At 39.2% G+C, this 23318-nt stretch overlaps 1 protein-coding gene across 1 annotated transcript in view; it reads right to left on the bottom strand.

Annotated features, from left to right (window-relative positions):
* The window catches only part of LOC140240876 (early estrogen-induced gene 1 protein-like), a 70127-nt gene that overhangs the window by 4791 nt on the left and 42018 nt on the right, over positions 1-23318 (bottom strand). The window contains exons 5-6 of the mRNA XM_072320649.1: positions 6931-7115; positions 2796-3037 (exon numbers count right to left, since the gene is read on the bottom strand). Of these exons, the coding sequence (XP_072176750.1) occupies positions 2796-3037; positions 6931-7115 (427 nt within the window). The remainder of the gene's footprint in view (positions 1-2795; positions 3038-6930; positions 7116-23318) is intronic.

The following is a 23318-nucleotide window of genomic DNA, read 5'->3' on the forward strand; positions in this document are numbered from 1 at the left end:
TGCCTCCAAGATGATCTCCACTACTTTAAAAGCTGTTATTTTCGCAAATTTTTGCCTATCACTGTTGGGGTGCAGATCTTTTTAAAAACAACATGTGAAAATATTGTGAACAACCAGACATTAGTGAAATTACGATAATATTTGGTGTCAAATCGCAAAAACAACATCTTGCAAAAATGCCTGTATCCTCATTTTCAAAAATATCTCTACCCGAAAAACAACAGCTTTTATAGCATTTACTCAAAAGTCAGGGTCCTGTGGAAGTCTTCACCATGAAGCGTCATTGAGAAGAGCAGCACTACAGTGACGCCATGTTAACGAACCTGTTTGTAGCAGCCACCTATCTACAATGGCCACTTTTTTTTTGTCTCCCTTGGGGTGGCCGCTAAAGACAGATTTGGCTGTAGCAGAAGTAGAAGTAGTAGCAAAGTAGAGGCAGTAAGAGTCAAACTTAAAGCAGCAGTAATTACATGAGGAAAAATGCTGCTCAAATTTGGAGAGAGTGACATTTTTTCATTGCTCCATCCCTGTGGATCTCCAATCTTCTTATTTGAAAGCAGAGAATTCTAATGAGCATTTTAAATCCCTTTTGTGAAGTATCTCTTTGGACGACTTCCTTCATTCAGAATGACTATCCAAGTTGTGGTCTTTACCTGTGATGTTTCTACAGTTTGTTATGTATTTTGTTTCTGATAGCACGGTGAGATACTACGGCAGGCGTAACATGCCCTATAAGAATTGTTGCTTGTTGCCAGTGTAATTCAAAAGTTAATAACCTAGTAACTACATTTTCAGAATGAAAAGTATTTACATATATTGTGTCAAAATACCATTCATCAGGCTACCTGGAAACATTCTATAACAGGTGCTGTATAAATTTGTCATATGATGATTGCGATTAAATGATTAGTGTTATTATTATCATTACCATCGTCATCATTTTTAGCATCATCATTATCAAAATTATTATCATTATTATTACTTCTGCATCAGGCAAGGTTTGCAAGAGAAAGCTTGGTCACACTAAGTCTGTATGTAGGGGAGAGCGTCAAAAATGTAGCAAGAAAATACTGTCTCTGCACATGGGTAAACAAAAACAAAAAAAAAGTTCAATCATCCTTATGTGATCTAAGACCAGGAGCCACATCAGAGGGAGGAGTGTCAGAGTCAAATACAGTTCAGTTAGGGTCTATAAAGTACACGTCAACACAAAACACAGCAATTTATGAACAGACAAACAAAGATGGTGAGTAGGAGTCTCTGATCCTGTTTAAACAATGGCGACATAAATAGGGAAGTAGGAATGTAGCCACAAGGGAACTGCACACATTGCTATCCTTGGGTAGGCATTATATCACCTTACGAACAAGACAACATACAGATAAAACTTCAAATCTCGGAGGCCGTGCTATCGCCATTAAAGTCCAGTTTTATTGTTTTGTGACCAAAAAAACAGCAACATTTATTTCTTGAGAACCTTTCTCCAATATTTGTTCTACACAAGACGTCCAGTATTAGATAACATGAAACTTTGTGGACGAGTTGTCAGCAGTTTAGTAAATAATGATAAATTCTTGCTGAAGAACGTCTATTTTAGGAGCTAATAATCACAGCAACAGGCATGAGGGAAACCACAAGAATACATTGTACTTCCTAATTGTAATGTATACTACTGAAGATTCTTTATTTCTCACAGACATTTCAGTTACTTAGTGATTTTAATCCCAGCTTTAGCTTTACACTTGTAAGCAAGTCATATGTCTTTAATACAGAACATGACTGCATAACGCACCAGAAACTTTTAAAAGTATAATTTGGGGAACTGTTGACAAAAACTTGATGCAAACTTTAATAATTTTCTGCCCCTGTTCCTGTGAAGGTGACTGAAGCTTTATATCTGTCAACACAAAACTGGAGAGGGGAAATCCCTCAATGTCAAATTCTTCATGCAAACACATCTAGGTCACTTTGCCATGCAAGTTACATAGCTACGATGTGGTAAACATTACTTAATCGAGCACCTTTGTGATGCATGTATCCCAACTGTCCAAGCCCCCCCCCCCAAAAAAAAACAAAAACCAACAACAATAACAAACAAACAACAAACAAACAAACAAAAAACAACAAAAGAAAGCACACAAGTTTCTCTTGGGTCACAGGATTGATCTCATTGCTCATTTCATTTTTTTGTGTGTGTCACATAATGGCACACTATCCACTAGCTGCACAAACATCCGCTCTCCTGCGCTTGATGAAAAATTTCTGTTGCTAACCCTCCCTGCATTCTTACCCACAAAAGCCATCCAGCTTTCATGTTTGGACTTATCTCTATCAGCAATGCTATCTCAACATCAAGATTGATCCTAAATGTCAATATGATCTTTACAATGACAGTCATTGTATACTGAAAATACCGATTATATATCCAAGTCGTTCTCTTTGCTCAATGAATGGTTGATTTAGTAACCTTTATGTTTGTAAACAAATGATTCATGTCACAGGTCAACTTTCACAGAAGTAGGAAATAAAATTTGGAGACATTGAGGATCCCTACTGGATGATACAAAGAAATACTTTTAAATATCACATCACCAAGATACCAGATTCAGATATAGATATGCCTGTTGTTACACTGCGATTTGTCAAAAGTTAAATATGATGGCCCTACTTTGAAATATGGTTTTGCAAAGATATAATAAAGATTCAGACACGCAGGCTCCTTGCAACAACCACGACCATTCTGGAGAAAGGAGAAACCAGCTTGCAATAAACTCTATGAGAAAATGCTGACTTACTCTTCTCCTCTCGTTGGTCCCCGTACTCCTCCAAGCATCTTTCACCTGCTCCTTCTCCGGGAGGTCCGTCAGACTGGTGGCACTGGAGAAGTGCTCCGCCGTGAAGCCCGACGACACCGAGTGCGCGCTGCTGTACCCGCTGGCCCGCGACTGCTGCGAGTTGTAGCTCGACGACCGTGAGTGGCCCAGCTCGAAGTTCTCCTCGCAGATGCGGGGCTCTGGTTCTGCGGGCGAGACCAGACCTGTGGAGATTGTGGAAAGAGGTGAAGGTCCAAGGGAGAAAGGAATGCGTTAAAAACAACGCGAGAAATATCCTCCTTTACTCATTCTGAAATAAAAACAAAACAAAATGACAAGGAGACCAGTTTGTTTTCTTTCTCATTCTCTCTCTCCCTCTCGATTGGGCAAACCAGCAATAGAGACCTTGAGCTAGAAGTGAACCTGCATGGCTTAATTATGGAGCAGCATGAAGGTACAAATCATTTAATGCTACACAGAATGATTCCCATCAATGTATCCTGGCATTTGCAGGGTTTTTTTTTTGTGATGTCACAAGCATGATCACCCCCCCCCCCCCCCCCCGATGCTCCGTACTGTACAAACAGTTTATTTTTCCCATCAAGTAAATTTCCAATTGTACATACACCCTTAACAAAACAATTGTAAATATTTTTCCACACTACACCTGCATGCAAAAAAAATATATATATTCTGTTATCAATTATGTTAAAAAAAAGAAGAAGAGATTTCATGGAATTTTATGCACAAGGCAAGTGAAAGGTGAGCTCACATGCTACAAACTTATTCTTAGGGTGGACTTCCACTTTCAGAATTACATCGGGACCAGCTTATTACTGAAGGAAAAAAAAAGGATCTTTCGCACGTCGCAAGTACCTTACGACTGTTGGCTCAGCGATAGTTGTATCATATCACACACAAAAAAGTCTAAGATCATTTCTCTTGTTTTCCCCTGTGAACATGAAAGGGGAAATATCTCATGGTATGCTTGCTTGTTAACTACAGACAAGAAACTTGTGGTGAGACAAATTTTGGACAGACAATCTCTGACAGCATCTCCCGTGAAGAGCAAAAAATAAACAAAAAAGACAACATGCTTGCAAGTAAATTATTCCTAAGCAAAAAGAAAATAACCCCAGTTTTTTTGTTTTTTTTTAAGACACAGTAGGAGTGACCATAATCCAGCAGCACTTCCCATTCTAGAAAACAAAATAGTGATATTCACATTCACCTCATACAGTGTACTCTCGATATACGTGTTGGCATGTTTCAACATACTCGGTTTTCATTTCAATGCTTTGCTGTTTTCTCTGAACATATGTCGTCATCTTTGAAATGACGCTAATGCCTGTAAGAACAGAATTTCCGGGTAGAGACTACTCGGTTTTCACTTTTTTTTTTGGTTTGATTGATTGCTCATTTGTTTGATAATGTTTCAGCCGGTACGCACTTCAAAAGACACATCCTGCTTACGCTTCACAGAACTGGTTTCAATTACTTGCTAGTTGCACAGTTATTTTTGCCTTCAGTGATGGCTATCCTGGTGTTTGCTATTAAACTCACGCACATCTTCTCATATAACAGGGAAAAACACAGCTCTCGTTTGCCTGCAGAACTGTTGATTTTTGCTCTAAAATGTATACATATACATAGGAAATGTGAGAAATAATAGTATCTATGAAACAATTTCAGTTGGGCAAAGACAAAAATACGAGATATTACCCAAAAAGTTTGCTGGAAGTACTACAATCTCAGAGCATACCCTGTCGTTGTCGACTGCTACGTAATTCTTTATAATAGATTATCGATAATCACCAAATAGGGCCACAGCAGTACCCACTGATCTGTTGCTCTAGAGTAAAAGGCATGCAGCTTTGTTTGAAAATAGGACTGCTAGGGCATGATCAACCATAATGTTCATTCTACCTATCCACTATTACATGGGGAAGATGAAATAAAAGTTGTATGAATATGATTGATATTATTTTACACTTCTGATCTTAAAATACTCCAAAAACAACTCATTATCCTAGTAAAGTGCATCAGTCAGATAACTTCCTTGGTAGAACCTTTTGATGTATTGCAAGCAGATTTCAAGTGGTTGAAGATGAGTTTCAAGCCCTTCTGTGAACTATGTTTTGGCTTTAACTAATGGATGCAAATGAGATGGGGGAAAAATCTGGATGTACATCCCTGTCTTTACCAGGAAATTTTAAAGGCATAATTTACCATTTGCAGATGAAACAACACCCAGCATTAGTGCTTTAAAATAGTTCTAAAATGTGAGTAAGGGATAGAACACAACCACTGTAAAAATTTGAATATGTATAATCAATGGTACGCTGTAAGTGTTGTTAAATAAACAAAATGTGAACCACAGTTATGATAAAAATGTTTCCAGACTAAACCATCTACAGTTACTGTTTCTTGAGAAAAACACTGATATCTCCTTATATTTCAGGCTTTATTGTAAAAATTTTGTATGGTAGGATGTTTTGTGATACAACAGACCTAAACATATATGCATCAAATGTGATATCTTGAACATTTTTTGAAATCACTGCTCCCAAAGGTAAACTGCACCTTTAAGGTGTCTCCAACTAGCAAAAGTTTCACTACAAATATTTCTGGATTAACAGTAGCAAAAGGCAGTGTAATATAGATGGATAAAAGTTTTATATGGCAGTATCAGGAGCCGTGAATGTTTTATAGGGTGGGTGGGGGATAGTTGCGGGACTGGGGGGGGGGGGGGCTGTCAAGGTCAATGGTATTTTAAGTTATGTTTACATGATAGGCTATTGATTTCCTGTCAGAAATTTATTCATTTTTCCCCTTGAAAGTCACCATAGCAAAGGTGCACACACAACCTACACAGGATGAGCAACCCAAGATTGCTGTTACGATCACCAAAAAACTTTGGGCTCAATAATGAATGCATCAGCACATGAAACAAGAGAAGCCTTCTCATGTGTTGACATCCAACATTGACTGACACAAAAAGCCAAGGACAATAATCAATAACTTCCTATTCTGTGGTGGAATGGGGTCACCAGCAGCACGAGATCAATCCGATTCCAGGCAACTGAGTGACCCCATGTCTGCAGATGATACAATGGCTGTTGTTGCATAATGACCGCCACAGCAAGGGACTGAATTTGTATCCTCCAAGAAAAAGACACTAAAAAACTGAAGCAGGAGTGCGAGTGTGGAGATCAATGCATGTTGGGGGCCATTTCCGCCTACGTTGTCTAGTGTTCTACTAGCGCAAATCTGCTTTGTTTTCACATCTCCCTCAGCAACCAGAGATTAGAAGAATGACCTCCTGCTCCAAGACACGCTATTGGACTACAATGCAGGATGGGATAACCTCTCAAAATCACTGTCGAACATGTGACCGGGAGTAACTTCAATAGACTTTCCACACAAAACATTATATCATGCAGAAATTTCCAGTATATAAAAGATAAAGGGTAACATTCTATGATCATGTGCAAATCATTTTTGATCCCTTAGCATACTTGTATACTTCGAACATCCCCAAAACTAGTGGTCAGTGCTTTAATACTTCAATAAATTTGAAACTCAATAATTGCACTCACGTGAACAAAGAATTTTGAACAATACAGCAAAATACAACTTCTTCTTCATCACATACACTGATAAAGTTTAAGCAATCATCATTTTGGGAGCATTATGATTATCAGCATAGCTCAAGACAGAAATAAGCTGAGCAAGAGCTGTTACTAAAAAGTGACTAAAAGATGTTCCAGCATACTTTTCGACAGGAACAAAAGAATAATCACATAACATTTTTATAGAATTTCACATGAACAATCCTACAGCAGTTTGGTGTCAAGCAATGCACAATGACTTTGGAAGGGCCTGAAAACTGGCGACTGCAATCCTACAGATTCCATTGGTCCTGTAACCATTCTTAATTTTGTTGCACATGAAAAAGCAGCCACAACATTTAGCAACCACTTTATAATATATATGACTAAATCAGCCTCCTGAAATCTTTCATCCGCCAAGAACCCCCTCCCCCTCCCCCCCCCCCAAAAAAAAAAACAACCAACAACAACATTCTCCAACTGACATTCCTGTTTGCGAGACGTACCTGAGGTAAGTACGTTGGTTCTATGCTTGGCACCTTTACTCCTTGAGCTTGAGCTGGAGGTACTGCTGCTGCCTGCTATGCTGCCCCCGCGGTTCATCTCCTCCCCGTTCCGGTTGGCCAGACTGCCGAAGAGCAAGGTGTCCGGCTTCATGTCGCCGGGCAGCTGGTGCTGCTTGAAGTCGGGTCTGTCGGGTCATAATGAGGGGGGATAAAAATAACAATCAGGTCATAATGATGACGATGTACGTAACAAGCTCCCTATGGGGGCTTGGAGCTCACCTGAGCTTCAAGATATTAATCAATCTTGATACAACCACTCTCCCCTACGCACTAAGGTCTCCCTCAAGCATACATCATTAACTTGTGACTACCTCTTCTGGAGCTTCATGAAAAATGATCATTCTGGACCCATAAAAGGTACAACTTAACCTGTATGACTTCCGCATAAAGTAGAAATATTTATCCAAATTTTAAGTATCTTGGTTCTCGAGCAAAGCTGGCCCTGTGCCCTGGTGGGCATCGCATACTGTAAAACCAGAAATTTTGTGTGTATGTAACTTTCAATAATCTCGCAAGGAGCCAAGATTTGCGAAAGTAAAATGCTTGTGAGGGTTTTTTTTTTCAAAATACAATGCACTAAATGCCAGTGGCAATTCATGAAAGTTTTGTGCCCAAAAAGGGCTGTCCGCTGTCGACTCCAATTCACAAAAGTTTCATGCTGCAAATGAGTCTGGCTTTACACTAGGCGCGGTCAGACTGGCAAAAGATCGTGAAGTTTAAGATCGCGATCTTTAAGATCTCGAAGTTTTGCCAGTGTGACCGCAGACTTCCTGCGAAACTTCTCGCGAAACTTCTCGATCTGTTTGCGGGCGGTGTCTTGGAAGCGCGAGGCCATTGTCATGTACATTTGTACAGATGTGCATTGTTACATCACAATCACTAGCCATCGGACGGCGCACTCTTTCTTGCGCGCGTACGAATGGCCCAAACTTCGCGACCTTAAACTTCTCGATCTTTTGCCAGTCTGACCGCGCCTAATATATCCTTGGCTTTACAACTTATGGATAGCAAGTAGAAGATGTTTGATGTTCATGAAATGATTGGCCTTTGGATATCCTACTCTTTGCATGTCCTGTCCCCTTGGTCTCCCTGTACAAGTGTATGTGGAGGAAGGGGGGGGGGTTGGGGAGGACAGGGAAAGAGGGTGGAGCCTTTATCATTTCAACACTTCGTATCCCTATGGCTCTAGGAATAATCATCAGCAAGTTTGGATATAAATCTTGCCAAGGGTCTGAAAAAAAAGACATGAACTATAGGGAACAAGCAGACATGGACAATACATACAACATTGATAGGGCACACATCACATTAATGGAGGAACTGTCTAGAAACAAGGCTAATGTTCATGATGTAATCCTTCAGCTACCACAAACTAAAATTCAGCAAATATTCAGAGAGAGACATGTGGGCTCCTTCAGCAAAGATGCCTCGAGAAACAATCATTTACGCCCATCTCCTGAATAATAAATATCGGACCCCTGTCTACCACTGGGATCGGAGGAAGGAGCCATTGTTTGGCTCTTTCTGTTTGTAGTTTGTGGGTCCTCCCACCTTCCTGGCTTGTTTAAAGGAACAAATGCTTTGCTGACAAAGCAGTACAGCAGTAGCAAGAAGCTTAACAAAAGAGTATCTCCTTGTGCTGGTCCAGACAAGAAAAAGTTGAAATTTTTATTTCAGTTATATCTAGTGCAATCATATGATTTGAAACCCTCCCTCCCTTGTACACACACATGCACACACACTTGGAAAAGCTACAAAATGGGCAGTGGTTCATTGAACAGTTTTGTTTTGTTTATGTTTTTTGTTTCTTGAACCCTCGCAGATCACTGTTTAAAATTGCTACTACATCTATACATGGTATTCTCCCTTCTGGCTAGGAAAGAGCTAACTACCTGTTAGTGGATCAAAAAGCCAGAAATACAGCTGAACTCACATGATGACTACTAGTACCAGTTCTATGCATTCGTGTCTTGGACCAGCCTTAACCAACTCCTACCAGAGTGGGCCTAATTTGAAGGCACCATTACACAGAAAGCAATCTATCACACCTACGATTTGTACTCAACCATCAAGGATGCCTGCGGTTTATGTTTGTTCAGATCATTCTTGCTTGGTCCTCATTTAAAGTACATTATATCAACACTCTTGACACACCCATGAACACACATATACACAACAAATAAAAGAAAAATTAAAGTCACCTGACTTCATGAGCAACGGAAAAATAAATCAATTGGTCTACCACACATTTTCATGCCCTCACTGTCACCTTTATAAAAACAATAACACATACATACACTGGAAGAGAAATGTCATATTATTTTCTAATTGAAGAACCAATGTTGAATCACATTACTGTGATATCGTGCAGGGCATTCAGATGCAAAAAATTTATACTAGAACAGTATAGCTATACCAAAATGGTATAGCTTTACAATGAATTTATACGACTGAACGCTGACTAACGAAACGACGTAGAACGAAACGACGTATAGCAAAACGACGGTCAGAGCATCGTTTCGAACTAGAACTCGATAACGAATCAGCATTTCATCGTGTGCATTGTGCGTCTGAACGTATGGCGACCATAGAACGGTATAACTGGGCGGGGCTTAATGGGAGCTAGTGCGAAAGATGTACCTGTCACTCATGACCATAACAACATGCGCAGTGAGAAACTGCACATCTATACGACGTTTTTCCGGAATGGTCAAAATTAGCGTCTGAACGGTCTATTGGCTATGCGATGATTCTTTATACGTCGTTTCTTTATCGAGTTTTGGTATAAACTGGCTTGCGTCTGAAAAGGGGGTTCGACATATCTGATCTTTCCTTTTCTGCATACAATATGATTTTACAATGTGTTTACGACACTCCTACATACCACACTCCCCCCTAAAACTTGAGCTCTGATGCAAACGCTCACACCCTTAGGCAAATATGTGAGCTCTTGAGCAAATATGCTCATCACCCACGTTTCAACAAGTTTTTCAACAAGTCGTGTTCCCACTGTTATTAGATGAGGAGGCAACAGCTTCACAACAAAACAAAACAAAGAAGACATTTAAAGCTTAATTCAGTACTTTGAAATGAAATTATAAGTTTTCAATTGCCATAAAAAGTGTATAATGAAAGATGTTTTGAGTACACCGGTTCTGACAAATTATGTAAATGTACAAGGGTGATGGGATAGTCTTGCAGATGCTTATGTACCTCTGTGCACAAAATGATTTTCTGCCCATAGGTTATGTGTGTGAAATTTGGGCGCATTTGACTCACTGGCATAGAGAGGGTTAAAATGGGAAGAAAAAATGGTAGAAACTATACACACTTAGACTCTAAACAGAAGCATATATACAAAGGATGAATGAATTTCAGAGTACATTAATAATAAGACAAATGTGCACGATGCCTCAGTCACAGAGGTATAAATGCTGAAATACTTTTTGGATACTTTCATATGAACTTTGAATACAATCCCACATCATGTCTCTACCAACAGCAAGCCTGTGTGTATATATTATGTAACAGCAGTATGTTGAAACTGTGGTCCTCTGAGGGTTAAAGATAAAATGTATGCATGGGTGTGATGTCCCTAGTGAAATCCAGGGGGTACTAGGTGAGTTGAGGTTCATTCTCCTTGGTATGATCAGGGTCCTCATCCTTACGTAAAAATGGACTCAAAAGCAACCCCCTCCCTACCTCCCCTTATCCATCACATCCATTAGTCCAATGTGGAGCCATGATGTAGCCCATCCCTCCTCTTTACCACCAACCCACTTACATATTCCATCATCCATTTATCTCTGTGTGTGTCCATCCATTTATCCATCCATTCATCTCTCTATCTGTCCATCCATCTATCCATCCATCAATCCTCAAGGCACTCAAGTGTCCCTCACGCCTCTCTTGTATGTACCGGACCACTCCTTCTCGCCAGCCAGTCGATTCTGCCCTTCAGCTGTATTAACAATGTGTCAGAGATGGAGTATCTCCTAGAAGTCACCACCCACACTCTCCTCCACCCCCCCCCCCCCCCTCCCATATATGCCACTTGGCCTTTTATTCATCACCATTTGCCTTGTCATCACTCAAAAGAAGAAGGTTGGGTCTAAAGTTAAGAAGAAATGACCAGAGGTGTCAATTATAACCGTCAATCAAGAGACAGGAATGTTGCACTACAGGTGTCAAGTCACCACACCCTTCCAATAAACTACCCATAACTTTCAATTAGTGTCATGATTATGAATTGCAAAGGAAACAAGAGTTTGGGTTTTGTTTGTTGTTGAGTTCTTTATTTTTTAATTTGTTTTTCAACATGAAACCTCAGCTCTAGAAGTTCAATTCCAACCTTATCAAAATTCCACAGCTTAGAATGTCTCAGAAAGGAGTGCTCGAAGATCACCTATTTTACTGAAGACTACTGCTCAATGCCTGGTGTTCCAAGGTTCAGCAGGGGACACAAGGTTACACGAAGTTCAGACAACAGAGCAAAAATGTGACAATGCCTACACATCTTTTGTCAAGCAACAGAGACACTCAAAGATATTATTTTGTTAAAGAGATTGTCTTGTGTTGGGATACAATACATCAACCTCTCAACAAGGAAATGCCTACAACAACTGAATCTTAATGATTTTTCAATTTTATATGCTACTGATAACTGGAATGTAAGTAGTCCATACATCAATCTTTCCATAAAGAAACACCCACAGGAACCAAATCTGAATGATACTTCAAGGATAAACAGATATCACCGCATGACTGACCCTGTAATTGTAAACAAAATGCTAACTCTTACAGTTCTTTGTCAATGAGACCATTCATTTATAAACTGTAAACTCTGGATAATTCACCACCATGAATACCTGATTCCACTTAAAACCTTTATCATGGCATCAAAAGATGATTCCGATATCAATTGAGTCTACAAAAAGATAGCAAATATGCGTTACATCGGCTTGAACAAACACAAACTGCACATACAAGTTCTGATGTCCCTACGCTTCCTGAGCCTATGACAATGACCTTTTCAACATGCCCAGTGACGTCTTCACACATGACTGGGGATAATGTAGACAGTAACCCACATCTCAATAACCATCAACCACACCTAGCAACAACGGTCGGCAAGACAGAAAATTCCCACATAAACAGGAAAAAAGTGCATAAGTAAAAAGAAAAAACACAAGAGGCATAATCACCTGGCGTCTGAGCAGCGACTCCTGACGACCACAGAGAGCCGCCTGACATTTGAACCATGACTTTGTTTTGTGTTCAACATTGACCTTTGATTCACCTGAGAGACTTTACTAACTCAGACACAGACTCGTCGCTGGTTTTCATCTGGCAAATATCGTTTCACCTCAATCTCCCTAAACATTTGTATTAATCCCAAACTGTGTAACCTAAGCAAGTACGAGCACATGTTGATCAACTTGTTTGTTTTCGTGTCACTCTGCTGGAAAATATTGGAAAGTCCTTGCCTGATATAAGGTCAGGATGTGTTGTGCTGAATATTTGCTAGCTCTCATCCGAAAGGTTGTTGACCTCATTCACGACTGTGGGTGGTTTGCTTGAGGAGCGACAATTTGCCGCCAGCGGCAGTGGCACTTTTATTGAGAATTTGCACTCTTTGTATTGGACACATGGATCACTAATGCCAGCAAATAAGGCATTGAAATAAGGTCAGGAAAATAGGGACATGAAAAGGCCCATTTGTTGTCAACAAAAGATCTTATCATACATAGTTGTGACAGTTGCCTGTATCTGATTTAAAATTAAAAAGAATAAAAAAAAAAATTATGCCGTTCTATATAGAATTAAATGAATGTCATTTGGTCAGAAGATGAATGTCAAACACTGGGATAATGCTATAAATTAATTCATGATTGCAGTGATGTTACATGCACAATCCCCTTTTACTTGCGATATAAACACAATTTCCCTGCTCACTAGTAAAGAAGAAAGAACGAAAATCACTACCAAGCTGACTTTGTATGTGACTCTAGCATCTAAATGAAAGTACTGCAAATCAGATGGAGACATTACAGATGTAACAATGTAAGCAGAATACCTCTTTGCCTTAAATTTCAGAAAAATAACTCCAGACTGAAAAATCTGCCCAGCTTCACCAACGACAAAGCTGAGGATACATGCTATTGTCTTTGGCAAAGTCCCTAGACTGGTCGTTAGGAGTTTCATATCTGGAATCAACTTCCCCTGACAAAAGTTCTCTTGGAGCTGCTCATCATGCAAACAATTTTTTGGCAAGAGACATCCCTGGACCAAGGTTGTGGTTGCCTTCTCTGGTGGTTAGGATGACCCCATAGGCCACTTCATATACACCCTAAAATAATGTTTTGAAAATAAATCAATTTTTGTAAAGCGATGCAACAACTGATAATTCTTGTGTGTAACTGGACCTAAATTTATTAAAAAATAATAACAATTGATATGATTTATATAGCGCCAAATGCACTCTGTAGAGTGCTCTAGGCGCGGAGGGAAGAGAAAGTGAAGGAGGTAAAGAACATACAAAATTCAAAGTAATCTACTTTATCTACTTTCATTAATTAAATAGTTTTTTTTTTTTTAAAGATAATGCTTTCACTTTAAAAAAAAAAAAAATCTTTGGTAGGAGACACCTAGACACCAACCCTTAAAAGGACTTTGACAGCAATTTCCTCTTCTGGTGGTCACTGTCTAATGAAGATAACCCAAGTGGTGATTCCACCTGTACCCATCATTGTGTCATTGTCATCACATGAGACAAAATAAACTCCAGCCATCCAATTGGAAAAAAATGTCAGTAGTATAGCTCATGGCTTTACCACACCACTTCCTGTCACACCTACACAGAAGTAAACAGACGTTAAAGGCACTGCTCAACAATACGGCACATCTCATTAAAAAAAAAAATGGCAGCAAAAATTGTCTGAAAACTTGCAATATTAGCTCCAATGACAACACAGGTTATGAAGTTTCTGGGAGTACTGCACATGATACTTCTAATAGCATGATATTTCTAATAGCATGATATTTTTATCCCATTGAGAATGGTCCTGTTGTTTCTAGCCTCAAATCATCAAAGTGCAATAAAAGTTATAAAGATTGAGCCACCGCAATGTCACACAGTCTTCAACTATCAGATCATCTCCACAGCCAAACAGCATCACCGTGCTTTTCCCCCTCCCCCCTCCACAAGACCTCACCAATATATTTGCTTTCTTTTTCCACTTGTTTTGACATGACTGTCAACATGATCGATAATATAACACCGAGATGGAAAAACCAGCTATGTACACTTTAAAAACTTGTACCCACCTCGTCTTGAACTCTGCACTGGTATGAAACATAACACAGCATACAGTGTACATGATTATTAAATGTGGTACTTGTTCTAATCGTTTTCATATCTATATATTTTCAATCATTTTTTGATATTCACATGAAACATATATATCCATATATATAAATCTCACTCTCTATGCCATATAATATACATGACATAGGCCTATATACAATATATGTTCACACAGATGTATATATATATATAAATGTTGTTTGGAGAGGTGATTGTTTCAAAACCATAACGCACATATTATATGCCTAGCTTCAAACATTACTCGACCTTGACTTGGCAGAATGACAAGAGAGACTGGCAAACATTCCATCACGAAAAACTGAAGCTCGTATAAAGCTCCCTTGGCCCAAACCTTCGGGGTCAAAACGACTTGGCAGGTCGAAAAATAATTACACAAAAACTGCAATTCAGTGATCATATTGCACAGACGTGCCATGAAGGACTCCAATATTCTCTTCTGTTTCCTTATCAGAATCATCTCTTCATGTCATCCTTTGGGCCTCTTAAATCATTATACTCCATGTGTAAATCAAAAGGACTGAACAGCGATAAAAGGTGCATGATCTCCTATAAACCCTGGGATGTGATAACATGCAGATCTCTAGTACAAAGCATGTAAACTTGGTTTCTATATACATCACCTAATAAAAAAGGAAAAAAAAATATGCTGGCTCAGGAGTGTCTAAAGGAGCAGTCATGAAAATCCTGATGGATCTTAGCTGTGATTTACTTCTAGTTTCCATCTTGTTTTGTAACAGCTTCTGCAGACATCACGTAACTGCAATCGTAATCCCTTTCCTCTCTTTGCACAGACAACATCATCTTCGTCTGTGTGTTTGTGTGTCTGTCTGTCTATTTTCCTCTGAGGTATTGATTTGCTGCATCTGCAGCTGAATGAGGCTTAATGGCATGATTTCACCTCACATAACCAGTAGCCAGTCAAGAACATTTAGCCCCCCCCCCCCCCCCCACAAAAAGCCAAGCCCAACATGACATTTGTCCAAGAAATCTTCACTGCATCGCGCAGAGGGGGTTTGCTGTGTTGATGGACAATAGGAGCATAGTAGGAGGAAAAGAATAAAGAATGATGATCATTTGGGGTTGACTCCCATCAAACATGAGCCCCGTGAGTTTGACATACCTCTGTTTTGTCTTGTTGCCTCCCCCTTTTTTTGTTTTTGTTAAGGAATGTGCCTGATTGATATAACATACAAGTCTCCATAATTATGTTGAATTCTTTACTGGCCAACAGCCAAGATGATCCGTTTGTTTGAAACTCACACTGACTGGCATCAGCATGGATGCCGGAGTTCTCATTCCTTTACAGAGGTAATGAAAGCAATGATGGCTATCAAAATGCAAGCACAAACATATCCACATATAATATCACTCTTTCTCCTATCAGTTGGCTAGCTTTTGAAGGTAAAAAGCTATGATTTCTTTTAGCTCATCTATACGGAATATTTTGTTTGCATTCCACCACTGCTCCTGATTTCTTTACAAGTGAAATTGCTACATGCCGCTGTGGAAAGGAAAGTGTAAACACTCTTCACCGCGTGAGATTCCTAAAATGTCCTGCTACACTTTGACCATAGCAACAAGTCTGATGAAAAATAGAGTTTGGAATGCCGTTATAAACCTATTAGTATTACATCCATCATTGCAAATGTGGGACAAAGTTGCTGAAATGAATCAATTAAAAATGTACTTCAAACTCTATAAATGGTCTGAATAGAAGCTACAGAGTCTGACATTTTAATCACATTGAAGAAAACTGAATATAAAAGCTGCATTGTTTGCCTTTCTTCCAAGTTTGAAGGTAAAGTGAAGTCCATGAATGCAACAAGCTATTAAGAGCCTAAAATATTTCGTGCCAATTGAACCCTTGGTTCATTCATTCATGGTTGAGGGCTGACAGATTAGCCCAGGCAGGTTCATGTCTGGGCCACAGTAGACCATTTTCTTTAGAAATCAGCTGGCTTGTCATGGGACCCAGGCGAAGTTCAAAAACAACAACAATAGGAACTGGGCCACGGATAGTTCAAGGAACTTTGGCTCACAAGCAGGAATTTGAGCTGAAAAAAATTACATTCTACTTTTAGTGATAGAAAACAAAAAGGAAGAAAAGGTGGGGTGAACTATTCCAACAACACTAACAAAAAATCCCTGTTGCCACTTGGCAACTGTAATCCAGTGAATATCCTCTCTGCAGTAGAATGACAGCAGTCTGTCAAGGTGGGTTGCTAATGGCTGCTCTCAAGGCTAACAAGGGAGATACTGGTATATAATACATAAATCAAGAATGGGAGAGAAGAAAAAACTCAAAGGAGTACACATATTTTTGTGCTACTAAAAAAATTGGGGCCAAATAGAGTGCAGAAGGTTATTCTTTTTCTATACTGATCTACCTATTACATTTATCTTCATTCTGCTTATATATGCACAATAACAATGCAGGAATTATCCAGGAATGTAAAGGAGATATAGGTATGATGACGCTATCAAGCATAAAGTATCGTATAGATTGTACTCTTTGTGTACCCCATTTTTATCTTAGCCTTGGAAGAAGTGAAAGTGCATTTTAAACTTGTCGGGTCTTTTATAGATGAATTAGAACTTTTAAGCAGGATACTTATTTCTCCAATCCCTGACTAGGGTAAGAAAAACTCCAAACTCCAAATGCTAGCACTGCTCAGGGACAGTGGCTCACTGAGTGTCAAACCAACTTTCAACACATGTATGACACAAAAATTCAATCATGGAACCATGCACTGATTGCTATAGTACTACAGTCAGGTCATGCAGAATTCAAAGGAGTGGATGAAAATAGGAATATAATTTCCAGGATTGATTAGATCTGCTAAACCCAGGGAGGTGAGAGTAAACCTCCCTGGCTAAACCTTACCCAAATATAATTGACTCTAAATATTTCAAAACCCATTTTAATTGTTCTTTGTTTTGGTTGTCTGTTAGGTTATTTGTATTTGTTCATTGTTTTCATTTGATTTCTTGGCATGAGTAGAAATATCCCTGTGGGACTAACTATAAGCTTTCATTTCTGGTTGATTGAATCAAATGGATGTCAAATTAGACATCAGTCATGGAATCACGCCAATAGAATCTAATTTTCTCTGTGCACTATCATATGATATCATTAAACCACTATAAACAATTTTGTCACATTAGTACGATAACAGACAATATTTCTTCTTTTTGCGCTTCTGCTACTTCCTCTCCTCATCATTTTCTCTTTTTTCTTCTCCTCTTTCCTCTTGATAACATTTACCATCTTTTTTTTGTGTCATTTTTTTTTTTTACAGTAGCATCAAATATGCTATAATTAATCATGTGACATATTGCTTGAATACCTGATGCAATTACACATTATGCTACTCAAGACACGGTCTCCTCCATTGTTATTGACACCAATTAATCGTACCTACAGTATAATCGCTAGGATCAGCATTATCATTGTTATCATCACTAGGCTCAACACACTATGGGCCCAGATAAAATCTCAACTTGATTATATCTTCAAGTTAAAAGATACTGTGTAACTTGCCCATGGAGTAATCTCAGTACAAGGCAGCCTTGTTATTACATATTCTACTTTTAGAAGGTTCCCTAGCACTGTACACAATGTACAGTCATTCTGCAAGATTTCTGGTGATAAAGAAAATCTACCAGCTCTCCAACTCATTCAGAGTCTGCATTCATGAAAGCATTCATAAAATTCCTGAGCCTTTGTAGGAATGCGACACAACAACAATAAAAAAAATAAAAAAATAAAAAAATTATTGGCCATATCTTACATCAGCATCTGGTCTGAATGATCTGTCTGGTAAGAAAAGACGAAAGTGTATTCATGAGTTATAAATTCACCTGTCACTTCCAGTAATCTCCTCAACTTCTGTATAGAGCTATTTTCATGTTCTTTTGTGATGTATTATTTGCTATGAAAACCTCTCTCACTATCGCAATTCACACAAATTTTCCGGCTCTACCAAATTCCCAAGTTCTGCCAAATTCCACTCAGTCCACACAGTTCGTGACCTGTTGTCTGTGTGCTATCCTGTTGTTCCATTTTTGGCTTGGTCAACAGACTTTTTGTCCAGGATTTGTATAATAAAGATATTTATCAAAGTCTGCACATTTTTCTCCTGCTTCAAAAAAAGATTGCATCCATTCATGAAAAAGAGGGGGGGGGGGGGCAAGACTAAATAGTCACAATAGGGTGCCGTGGCTTGAAAAATGCCTATAGATTTATTATCATGAAGTAATGAAATACAAGTGTAGGTCAAAGTTGAGGAGAAGGTAGTGGTAATATCATCACACACATCTACTCATCAACATGGGCACTTCTATAGACCAATTTCTATTTTCCGATGACTTGGGACAAATACATGTATGGCATTGAAATGCTAAAGAATTGTGCAATGATTTACTTTCAGTATGATAGGATTTGAAGTAGCCTAATGGACTGAAGTAGACTAATTACTGACAGAAAAGGGTCTTTTTACACTTGCAAAATTTTGCTTAGTCCCGTACCAACGGTGGGGCTAAGGGGGGGGCCTTAGCCCCACCGTTGGTACCGGACTTTCCTTAGCCCACTTCCTGTTTACACTTGTTTTTGCGAAAGTGGGCTAGCCCCACCGATAATCCCGTACTATCTGGCCCTGCAAAATAGCAGGGTTAGCACCGCAATTGCCGTGCCTAACCCCGCAATTGCGGTGCCAAGCAAGCGAGTGTAAACAGAACAAAAAAAAATAATCTGGGGCTAAGCAACGGAGACGAAGTCCGACCCCCACTGACCAATCAGAAACGAGGTAATCAAGTGCTGCCGGTGCGTGCGTGTACTTGTACAGTGCACGGCGTTATCATGAATATTCATGTGGTTTGGAAAGTACGGGGCTAAGAAATACGAGTGTAAAAAGGTCAGTTTTCTCCTTAGCCCAGGACAAGAGTTTAGTACGGGATTTATTGGCGAGTGTAAAAAGCTGAAAAATTGGTACGGGACTAACGATAGTCCTGGGTCAGAGAAAGTACGGGGTTAAGAAACACAAGTGTAAAAAGGGCTAAAGTCACGATGCCCATACTATCTATAAACACCCAATATAAGAATTTAGCAAGAGTTATAGCTTTCAGAGAGATTAAGTAAAGTTTATGTAAACTACTTGCCCATTTGAGAGAATACTGTAAGGAAATCAAAATACAGTTTATGATGTCACACGCATAGAATGATATAAGGGAAATATAAAGAGAAATCCACAAAATTTCATATTTTCAAAAAAGTACACATTCCCTCGACTAGTTGCTGACGTAATTTGAGGGTGATTGTATTCTCCCTGCCTTCTGAAAGTGGCAAGTCCAGTGTTTGTTTATTATGCAAGAAAAGTGAAAATATATTGAATTTTCTTTTTTCTTTCTATCGTTCTACACATGTGACATCACAAGTTGCAGTAGTCTTCTCATCCAGCCATGGTGGCACTGGAACTTCACAAATTCAGAACTTTGAACGGATTGCCCAATTTTCCTCAAAATTTCACTGATGTCTTCTACTGAACTGTATTTTCTCAATCTACATGTATATGAAGAGGAAATCATCCTTTAATGGTATAAAACATCATACTGGGAAGGAAGGCAAGCAGCAAAGACTTTACTCAGAGCTTATATGAACTGTGCACAAATATGTTGAACAAACTGATATCAATACCTTGCTACAGGAAAAATAGAACTGAATGTGAAACACTGCCATATATTCATCCATCACAAAAATTTGCAGGTACCATGTTTCTTCTTTAGCATTTGATACAAGAGGTAAATTTCCTGAAAGATTTACATTTTATAAAAGTTCAACTTACAGAGTGTGTGTACATATATATATAAATGAGCTATTTTGAAGAACTATATATATTTTACACACATATCACGATTATGTTTTCCTAAGTTACATACTTGTAAAGTGACTATGAATGTAAAGAAAAAAAAAATCCAATAGTGCAGAAACTTGAATTTTGTGCTCTCCAGAAATACAAAATACAATAGAAACATGCAAAAATTTGGGGGAAATGTTCAAATGTGTACAAAAATACTGTACACACCAAATACTTCACAAATTTCTTGAATTGGGTGCTATTTACGAAATTTTTAACACACGAAAATACTAACTCTGATCCCGACATGAATGTACTTGCACGCATACATTTCTCCGCTCAGTACTGTACTCCACAATCACAAATTTAACCACTCACGAAATTGTCGAGAAATACGTATTTGTGAAAAATTAGACTGTCTACATGTATGTATGGCATATAATAGTACTCTCTTCTGCAAAACACCACCACGTGAAATTCACTCATCACACATTCTTGCAAAAGTTTCCTATTCTATTGTACCCTGTGGGCATATCTTTTTCTTCTTCTATTTTTTTTTTTTTTTTTCCAGCTAGGGTGGATAAAAGTCTGATTCCCTGCTATGTTGGAACACATGGAATATGACATGTATTGTACATGACCGTTTTTAGTATTATAGCAATCCTTCAAACGTTGTTAACCAGCCACAGTTCTATTTCGGGGGCTCACATCCATGGATTTTCCCCTCTGCAGGTGCCTGGGAGTTACCCACAAATTGGGCAATATGAGTAAGACCTAGATTGCTCCAACAAAACTTCACCAAACTGGACAGGAATACAGGACAGGCAATCCGCAGCTTCTGAGTCACGCAACGTCCAATGCAGAGTGACAGCTTACGCTCTTTAATTTACCAGAAATTGCCCGGGTTGACGTTCCCAGGCCAAATCTACAGTGATGCGATCAATCAAGAGTCGGCTCTGATGTGTTTCAAGCGTACCATGAGAAGGTGGAATGTCACAGTCTTTGCATCAGTTGTGTGTTCTACACCATTCAGTTTGACAGCATTGTAATGGTCACTATATCAACAACTGTGGAAGTGCTGGTAAAATCTGCCTTGTTTGGGTGAAATACAACAACAAACATTTTAAAAATGTATACAAGGCAGATCCAAAGCTTCAACCTTTTAGATTGTCAAGTTGTCTACATTTGACATAATATAAAACATTCTAATTTTTGCAGTATTTATCCATGGACAGGATAATTTCTAAACAGTGCGGGAATGCATGTGAAGCTGCCATCACTACCGCTCTGTAAGATCAGTTTGTGACTAAGTGTTGTATCACAAACTAAAACACATGAGAGAAGATATAAAATGGAAAAGGTATACTTTTACTCATCAGACTTAAATTCCTGCTTTGTAATTTTTACTGCAAGGTTATTCACTTGCATGGCATCCAGAAAGCACCTTTAAGCCTATTGTTCTGTGGATCGTCACGCTGAGTCACAGCTTGTGTATCAGGATTCTGCCCGGGCGCAAGCTGATTACATCATCATTGTCATCGTCGCAGACGTCGGCATATGATCACAGCTCACCATGGCAGAGAATTCTGGCTGAGGCTTTATTGTAGCTCAGACGCTTGGGTCTGGTTTGACAATACAGTTAATTTTCAGCACGATGTATTTTCCGGGCTTCACGCATGCTTGAAGTCAGGAATGCTGCTTGCGCGGCCAAGGCCCAACTTAGTCACGACACAACCTACCGATTTCTGTCAGCAGGGAGAGGAGTGTTTCGAACAGGCTGCAAATTCTTACAGAATACATCATTTTGGTCTAACTCTAAATAAAGAAAAATTGATATTGTCTTCATTTGTATTAAGGTTCAGTTGAAAAGTCACTACAGGTCTGCTATCAGTGCATTACATGCATAAGCCACATGTATAGCTGAAATCACTTGGAATCGATATCACTTGAATGTGGATACATCCTGCAATGATTTCTCGATCCCACTTTCGATGCTCATTGGCTACATTAATGAGTGGGCATCAAGCATTGTTTGCTTTCTGAAGGAGATGTGAGAGGTATGCTTGGGACATTTTAACAGGGCTGAAAGAAGGCAGAAGGAGAGATTATGACTGTACCCATTCTACATTCCACATGGCACAATCTTATTGTATTGTTTTCAACAGAGACAGTATACTATAACACACTGAGTTCAATCAAGGAGCTCGCCTAGTACCTCCTTGGTCCAATCCTACTGACAAGATATGGCATCAAATCAAAGAATCCACGGAGCAGTGAAAAGCATGATGGATCGCCAATATTTTGCTCGAAAAATGCCACAACTCTCGCACTACCATGCCATACCGGTATTCTAGTGAAAACAGACAGATCAGTAGGCTTTCTGGTATGTGCATACTAGATACTACCCTATACCTTTACACATTGTGTAATCAACTCCTAACGTTCGCAGAGATCGGTGTCATGCGAGACTCTTTGCGTAGCCAGCGATCGGCGTGACCTCAAAAGAACTGTAATCGAGGCCGGATACAGCTGGCAGCAGGATATGAGCTGTTTGGGGAACTCACTGTCTCTCCAACTGGACCAAAATAGCTCTCATGTCACTATGTCACACTCCTCCTACTACATCTTGCCCCCATCCCCAGAATGCTACCGTTAGCTTCATCATGGCACGCCCTGTGAACATCGTCATTAGAGAAGGGGTGACTTCATTATGAAATGAAGGGGATTAGGAGCTCCCTATCTCTCCATTTTCTGATAAATATTGATATGCTAACCAAAAAAAAAACCCTCACCCCCCCCCCTACACACACACACACACACACACACACACACACACACACACACACACACATAAAATGGCACAAATTTGTCCTTGGTGAAAACTGGAGGGGGGGTGGCCAGGGGCTAGGACCTGAGCAGCTACTGAAAAGCAATTTCTGTCTCATTTTTTTTCCTCTATCTTTTCCTCCCCGTATCTCCTGATTTCCACAAAATTTCAAATGCAAATTGATATTTGCATTTGAAAGAAAAATCGATTAGTTCAAGCATTTGATTAAATGTTATACCAGCTTGAACATAACAAAAAGCTT

Source organism: Diadema setosum, chromosome 17 (assembly GCF_964275005.1).
Source record: "Diadema setosum chromosome 17, eeDiaSeto1, whole genome shotgun sequence".
Lineage (NCBI taxonomy): Eukaryota > Metazoa > Echinodermata > Echinoidea > Diadematoida > Diadematidae > Diadema > Diadema setosum.